Source organism: Dromaius novaehollandiae, chromosome 14, assembly GCF_036370855.1.
Source record: "Dromaius novaehollandiae isolate bDroNov1 chromosome 14, bDroNov1.hap1, whole genome shotgun sequence".
Classification (NCBI taxonomy): domain Eukaryota; kingdom Metazoa; phylum Chordata; class Aves; order Casuariiformes; family Dromaiidae; genus Dromaius; species Dromaius novaehollandiae.
In genome coordinates, this window is record NC_088111.1 from 8428856 (window position 1) to 8437432 (window position 8577).

General features: G+C 43.9%; 1 protein-coding gene across 1 annotated transcript in view; it reads right to left on the reverse strand.

Moving 5' to 3' along the window:
• Positions 1–8243, reverse strand: part of LMTK2 (lemur tyrosine kinase 2) — a 45313-nt gene extending 37070 nt beyond the window's left edge. The window contains exon 1 of the mRNA XM_026116115.2: positions 7871–8243. Coding sequence (XP_025971900.2) covers positions 7871–8012 — 142 coding nt within the window. The 5' untranslated portion in view covers positions 8013–8243. The remainder of the gene's footprint in view (positions 1–7870) is intronic.
• Between the last annotated feature and the right edge of the window lie 334 nt (positions 8244–8577).

An 8577-nucleotide genomic window follows, 5' to 3' on the forward strand; every position in this document is an offset into this window, starting at 1 on the left:
GAACCCCAGAGCACACTCCAGCGGTTACTTCATTCCCTCCATCTCATGTTTTCCCTCCCATATTCCATTTATCAACTAAGCCAAAACCAGCATCATTTTTGAGATTAAGATTCAATAGAAATTTCCACAGTACCATTGTTCAGTTGTGCAGTGCTATATTATAACATGCTTAAAAATCAACTTTACATATTAGAACTGCATTCAAAACACCATCAACCTTCAACTGAGATGCAAAGTTGAAAATTCAAACTGTTGAAAATTAACTGAAGACAGTGATATTTAAAAACTTTCCCTCTTATGATTGTATCATCACTACCCTTACATTGGATAAGGCAAAGTCTGCATAATCAAGTAACCTTTGGTATGGTATTAGAAATATATCTTTATGCAAAAGCACTTTGTCACCTTCTTCTTCTTCATTCTTCCTCACTACCATGGAAAACCCTAATTACTAGATATAATCTCAAGTAAAAAAAAAAAAAACAACTTAAACTTGAAGCTACAGCTGTCCAAATTACTTGTGTGCACTCATATTAAATCTTTCAGAAAACTAAAGGCAGCAAGCAATAGTTTGTCAGCAAGACAAGCTATTTCCTGCTTAAATCTGAATTGCCTTACATGGCCTAAATCAAAGTCCCAAAGCTTAGAAAGATGTGAATAAGATGACAAGACCTTCAGCAGTAGTGGGGAGAGAAAAAAAGTCACATGCAAGTTATATTATATTATAGTTATATATAGTTTTTTATATATATATTCTTCTAGGCAGAAATTGAAATATTTCACCCCTCTCCACAGAACTTGGCCATCACAATCCCTGTTTTATCCTAGACCTCTACTATTTAAGGCCCTCATGAGGAGACAGGGCAGAGGCAAAATGAAAGGCCAATGCATGTGCACAGATAATTATTTTGAAAAACCACCAGCTTTTCTTCTTTACAACAATTAATCATCAGAAATAAGGGTAAGACAGAAAACAGCAATTTTCTACTGAGGTTTTCCCATGAAGCAATAAGACTCTGCTTCCCCCCCAAACACACACACACACCCCTGTGCTCTGGATGCAGCTCTACAGTGACAAAAGCCAGTTTCTTAACTAAATGTGTTTTGTAGCAATGTGACCCTGAAATCACTACTCTCCTACGCAAGAAGTTTCAATGCATTCAAGAACAAATAATAGCTACTTCACATCATGATTGGATATATAATTATGTCAACAATTCTTGGAAATCGTTTCAGTCCTCCCATTTTTCCTTAGAAAGAATGCAAGAAGTCTATCCAACCATCTAAGCCAATACTTTTCCAAAGTATTTTATCCCATGCTCTCCTTAAATCTTTTTAGTAGCATGCCATTACTGTTAGGAACTACAACTGCTTAAGTCCACTTCACAGCTAAGGCTGGCACTGGCTGCCCATCCTAAGGCAAGAGTATCTAGGGCAATGCCGTATTCTCATCCAATTCAGCATCCTCAATACCACACAGCTCCAATCTTCTTTCCTCTGCCCACCCCCCCCCCCTAAAAAGAACAGCCCACCTGAGTGTTGGCTGAACAGCTAGCAACTCAAAATTGTGAACTGGGTTTATAGCTTTACATTTATGTCCTTAGTCTATTACTCTACGAGTCTTCCCAGTAATGTCAAAGAATTACTCACACAACAGCATACTCCTCTATTTTAATCAGGATTAAAATACAGGCTAGTGCTTTAAGCATTTACAAAGCACGATCTGCTTGAAGGCTCACACAGCCTTAGAATCTCGTGTTTGCACACAGCAACACAGCTTAAGACATGGTAAAAAATTATATATGTTCAAAAATTACATATCCTATGTTTTCATGGCAATGTATGTGGAAAATCCAGGTAGCATTAATGCCTTGCAAAAAGCACCATCTGACTCTTAACTGTGGGGAGCGGGTTGTTTTTAAAGAATTCTGCAAAGCTTGCTTTAGTCTGCGCCACTAGATACTGCTTTTAACAACCAATTCCTGGTCAAGTACAGCATGGTCTCATGTGTCATACCATTTCTCCAATAGTAGACCACTGGAGCCGAAAGGTTTCCGAACAGAGTGGACAATCACTTAAAGCAGCATGAGAAGATTACACACCTTGGTATCTCGAAACATCAGAAGCACCTGCAGCATGCAGATCAAATCAGCATCTCTCCCACTCCCCACCACTTGACAGGTATACAACCTATTAATATATATCATTTTTGAAGAGAGGTTTTTTTTGTTCTGCAAAGAGTCCATACATGCAACCCTTCATGTGATGAGATTATCTGGAGTTTTGATCATGCAATAGATGCAATTCCAACTCTGACATCAGAGACTGGGATAAGAAATGTGGAAAAGGCAGCAAGAAACTGCAGTTTTCCAAAAGAGCTTATTCAGCTCCATTTCTCATCCCTGCTCATATCTGAAGGATCCCTAGGAGAAAGATTAGCAGAGAACAGGCCATAGCATAGATCACTTATTCTGGAGAAGTGGATCTTGTCTACAAGATGAAAGCTTAAAGCCAGAACTCAAAAGTCTACTGTTAAACTTTTCTACACCTCTTTCATGCCAAATAAATTTCAGGATGCAAAGGCAGACCTAAAAATTCCCATCACTGTTAAGTCACTGCAGTGATATTTTCTTACCACTGAGGAAACTCTTCTAAGGGTAACGTTGGACAAGGTGTTACTTTGGACCAGCACTTCACACTGACAAAAGCCATTAGAAGACAAGTGACTGACACAGCCTCCTTCACTCAATCACCTGGCCTAAGCTCTATCTGGCACAAAACCTTTTTGCTGGAGATTGTGCTTACACCAAACATACAGGTTGAAACAGCCATCCTGACACAGTTTGCATGTTTCCTATTATAAAAGTGTAGCTACAGAACATTCCTGGTACCACTGATGTTGCTCAAGTCCTTTCACAACAGCAGTACAATGGAAACAAAGGGTTTATAGAGAGCAATAAAAGTGACAAAGCTATTGCAAATTGTATCCAGAGCCTTATCAGACTCCAGATCCTAGATGCACACGTTAAGTAGGAAGGTAGACAAATAAGTAAGATCTAAAGAAAACCCTAGCACTACGTACACTGTCCTGCAGCTGCAGAAATAGAGCATTAGGACTAAGATACAGAAACAGAAAACTTGATTTTCAGAGCCTCACAATCATGACACTGATTGAGGATCCCTGTACAAGTAAATCATGCATGCACAGTGGCTGAACCCAAACTATGGGTTTTCAAATAGGCTGCTGGATCTGACTACATAAGATAAACTCCTTTTTTATAGAGGACCTGTGGCAAAATTAGCACTAACCAATGGGGCCTTTCAAACTGATGGCCCAGGCCTGATGCACACACCTTTAGGCTGTTTCTGACCAGTTTAATCTTAATATGCTACAATGATACTTGAGGAATTATTAAACATACCCAGGCATCAAAGATGTGAGAAATGAATTCAGAAAGTGGCCTCCTCCTATAAAACTGTCAGAGTGCCTTAGCTGGTCGCAAACTCCAGACACTTTACAGCCAGAGGCAGAGAAAGGAGACCAAGCCTGTGAACAAAGCCTCGTACTTGGGAGGGACACTCCTGCAGGCCAAAGAGGCAGGGTTGGCTTCTTACCTCACAGTCAAAATCACAGACAGAAACAAAAGATAAAATACGACTTAACAGCTCTAGCTCTACAATTATTACGCATCTGGGACAGAAGTTAGGAAAAAAAATATAGGGAAAAGTAAACAAGTCTAATGCTTGAAAGGGAGGAGAAAGGTTAGATGAGCAGACTGCTCCCAAGAAAACTAAACCACTAATTAAAGTCCCCACTTTACAATCAAGATTTTTCTTAACTTCAAGTGGTCGGAGTATAACTTGCAAATATTTAGAAAACTGTTTCTTATTAGGTGCAAATGTCACATAACTCTTGCCTGGGACCAAACTACACACCACAGCCACAAGTAGGAGACAGAGAATTCCTAGTGAAACGGCACGTCACAGAAGCAACAGTTTTCCCAAGAGTATATCCATGCTAAAGAACTCATCTTAGCAAGTTAAAAAAAATCATCTCATAATTATAACCTGTCATCTATGGCCAACTGAAGATACTACATATAGTTGCGCAAACAGCTAGATACTCTATTTAGACGCTTCTGAATACTATACACCAATTTCTAAGTGCCTTTTCCTGGATTGTTACGTGACCAAGCTTTTCATCAAGAAGTCACTGCTGCTACGTTCAATAGGTCCAGGAAGAAAGTCCCAAGACTGAGGTTCTCAGTATGAGTCAAGAGAGCATGAAGGCACCAGCCCAGCTGTCTCAATTCAATTTAATAGGCTATGTAATTTATCATAAATGTAAAACTGAACAGGTCCTTTAAAAATGTTACCACCTATTCAAGTTTTACAGGAAAATAGAATATTTTGAGTCCCTATTCCTTTTTATTCGGAAGGACTTCAGCTATTACAGAGATGCTAGAAATATTTTGCCTGACATTATATATATAACTGATTCAGATTCCATGCTTTTTGGAAAGGCAGTTGAATTAAGGTCAAGTATGAAAATTCAAGCCAGAAGAACACAAAGAAAACCTGAATTTGAATGTAAAACTTTATCACAGTAAAGCAGAAATGTCAGATTAAAGTGCACCACGTTTGCTTGCAAAATACCATTACTAAAGAGCATTTCCTAAATGCCTTTCCTTCAGCCACACAACATAAAAGCCTTACTAAAAATGGAAGTCATCTTAGCTTGATGCACTCAGGTAAAAATCACTAATGCTCCACAGGCTCAACACAACTACACTGCTTCATTCTATGAACTTCTCTATTTTGACAGGCTAGACAGGGAAGTTGTTCAAAGGCTGACATCCAGCGGGCCTGCCCCCAGCCCTCACCTCCACTATCAGGTGAAATCTTTAAATCAGAACTCTCACAACGCATATTAGTATCCTCTTTTTCCGTTTACAGAATAAATCAAACCTACATTGGTTGAGTATTTTTAGCTGGTAGCATCTTCAACATCTTGTTTTTCCTTTTTCCACAATAATTGCTAAGAACCATACCAAGGGAATGATTCTAAAGACTAGTTTCTTTTCTAAATCCTCTTCCTTTTTTCAAAGAGGTTAGAAATATAACCTAAAAAAAGCAAGAGGAATATACAGCACATCACCAATGCTTTCCTCAATCTGCAAACACTTTGAAGCCATATTTACAAAGAACTGCCTCAATCATCTCGAATGAGGCCCCGAGAGCTTAATTCTGTGGCCGCAGAATCTGGCGTACTTCCACAATACCACAAAACGGAGCATTTTTAAACAAGGAGCCCAATCTAGTCTTGCTAAAACCTGCCCACAGCCACTTCCTGCTTTTCAGTTTCCTCCCCAAAAGAGAAATTAATTTGTAATGGGTATAGTCCATCAACTAATCCACGAAGTTCACCAGGACAACTTCAGGCACATATCCTTTCCTCCTCTTTCTGTGGATTCCCATCATCCTTGTAAAGTGCTCTGGGCAACTAACATCAAAATGCATCTCCACTGTCACACACACAACCCTTCTTGCAAGGCAAAGAACTGTGAAACCTTGAAATAACTCTGAAACAAGTTTTTTTTTTTTTTTTAATGAAAAGCCCATTAAAATCGTTGCAAGTTTACAACTTGTAAGTATTAGACTGAGGGTTATGGTGAACTGCAAAAATTGCCAAGCCCCAGAATGGAAAGTACCATTTAGGTCCTGCGTTTCAAAAATCATCAGCAATCGCGGGTCCTAATACAGGATGTCGAAGCAGTCTGTCATGGAATAGATGAGACAGAAATTCACCATAGGGCTGAAGCTGTTCCCAAACAAGTCAAATGCTTCCTAACCCCCAAAAATAAATCCAAGGGTTTGTCTTCAAGGCAACTTTTAAAATTTGTCTACAGTGACTGAGAAAGTTCAAGATAAGAACCATTTTGTTGTCCACTGAGAAGCTATTCAATTGGCGGGGGGGGGGGGGGGGGGGGTCCTGAACATCTACAGCTGGTTGCTGTTGCATTGGTACGTGCATTGATGATACTAAAGTTACAGAAGGGCATGTCACAGACTAACAATCTGCTGCACACAAAACCACTTGTACACATCATCTAATTCAGTAGAAAGCCTTGCCAGCAAAAGCAATGCCAGTGATATTGGAAAAGGTCCCTCTTGAGGCTTTAAAGGCTTAAGTAATAAATATCTTTCAATAAAATACAATTCAAATGCATAACTTCTTACTATATGGGCAAAGACACAGTACCAATCAGCAGTTCCATTTCTCAAATTTCACAGAGTTTTCCATGACAGGTTACGACCATTTGCTGAACTTCAAATAACATCCTATACATGTATATTTTGGCCTAAGACTATAACTGAAGACAACATATAAAATCACAATATCCCATTCATTGCATATTAGTCTACAATTACAACATCACAAGTATTCTCCTAAACAACCCTGCACTTAACAAACTTGATTTGCTTTTTGGTGGGTTGTTTGCTTTTGTTTTTTAAATAACTTTAATGCTATCTCTTCCACTGTGTTCAATCAACCTTTCATTCTGAGAATGACACTTATTACCAGTGTCATAGAAGTTAATGATTTGCGCTCCCAGCTCTGTAAAATACATAGCATTGCCCTGATAGCAAAGACGAATTTAAATTTAAAATAAGGTAGGCCACCCTGAGAATACATGATGCATATAGTCTGATGTCTTCTACCTTTAAATAGAAAGGTTACCTGCATTTCAGGGAGAAATAAGATAAAGAAAGGGCAAAAAACTCCACATACAAAACTAACTTTGCCATCTTAACTTATGGCTTGATGACAAGTTCATATTATTTGGACAATCTTCAAACAACTCATTAAGTGAGAAAACTCTCAGTCTCAAAGGAAATACATATTTGACTGGTAATTTTCTCTTTTTAAAAAGTTTACATTTATAGAAAACAAGAAAGACCTCAAGGAAGGCTAATGGGGGGAAGCAGTGCGCAATTCTAAAAGAGAATGGAGAAAAAAAAGGGGGGGTAGAAAAAGGCATAGTACCAAAAATAAGTTATGGATTCCACTCCCAGCTTTGTTACTTTCCGTGGAACAGCAGACACATTACCTAATCCCTGTGCTTTAGCTCTCCCTCCTTCCCCCTCCGCCTCCCTCTGAACATATTGTCTATTCCAGCCGCAAACTCTCCGTGCCTGGAACTGAATCTCAGCCCGCGTTTGAACGGCGCTTTACAGAACTCTGCCCCAGCACAATCTGCGGTTTCCAGGCCCCAGTGAGACACCAGTGGAGATGACTGTTACCTGTCAATACCGATAAGCATTTAAGCAGCCATTCATAAGACGGAGAGAGCACATTTTTCAGCTCGCGTTTTTAAGACAAACAGGAAAATAATAAGATAATCGAAGGAAGGAAGTGTTACCTAACATAAGAGACAAATAAACGTAAAGTGCATGACTACTTAAGGGCGCGGGGGGGGGGATTCGCCTAATCTGACCGGAAACGAGGGAAGCGATGTCTGCCCTGAGGAGCCTCCACCCAAAATCGGATCCCAGTGATTCACAGCCAAAACAAGAAAAAGCACCACGGCGCAGAGGCACGCGCGGGCTCGGCAGGCAGCCGCCGCAGCAAGGACGTACGTGCGCGCAAACGCCCGCACCAAGCGGGCGGCTCAGCCTAACGCAGGTGCCCAAGGCGGAAGACCGCCGCAGGCGCCGGGAGCGCCCGAGGACCGGCAGCGCGGCACCGGCTGCGGGGCGACCCGACCCCGCCGAGCGCAGAGCGCGGCCGCGGCGCGCAGCCCTGCCCGCAGCCCCCCACCCCGCGCCGCGGAGGCCCCGCTCCCCCCCGCCGCCCCCCGCGCCTCACCTGCACCTGCTGGCGGAAGCGGAGCCGCCCCGCCGCTCCCCAGCAGCAGCGACACCAGGAAGGCGACCGCGAGCCCGAGCCGGGGCGCCAAGGGCAGCGGGCCGGGCCCGACGCCCCCACCGGGCCCCCCGCGCCGCCGCATCCCCTCCGCTCCGGGCCCAGGCTCGGCGCCGAACGAGGGGCTCGAGGCTCTCAGTACCCGCGGCGCGCCGCCGCGGCAGCCGCTGCCCCCCGCCGCCGCGGCACGGCCGCCTGCGGCATCGGAGCCCGCAGCCCCGCGCCCCTCACAGAACCCCGCCGGCCCCGGCAGACGCCTCCGCCGCCATCTTCCGGGCTACCTGACCGGGCGGGGAGGGGCTCCCTGCTGACCGAGAGCCCAACAAGCCAATCGGCCTGCGCCGCCCGCTCAGGAGGTGGGATCATTGGCTGGGACGGGGCTAATCCCTGACTGACAGCCAGCTCCGCCAGTCGCTCCGCACGGGGCGAGCGATCCCGCGCGAAGGCTGCGGCGCGACAACTGCAGGGCGCGCTTGCCAATCAACCCGCCCTCCGGGCGACGGCAGAAGGGCGGGGCTTCTCTCGATTGAAGGCGCCCTCCGCCAATCGGGTCCCGAGGGCGGGAGCAGGGGGCGGGGCTCGGCTGAACCCGAGCGGAGGCCATGCGGGGGGAACAGCGCCGCCTGGAGGCGCCCCGCGAGTCGCAGCGC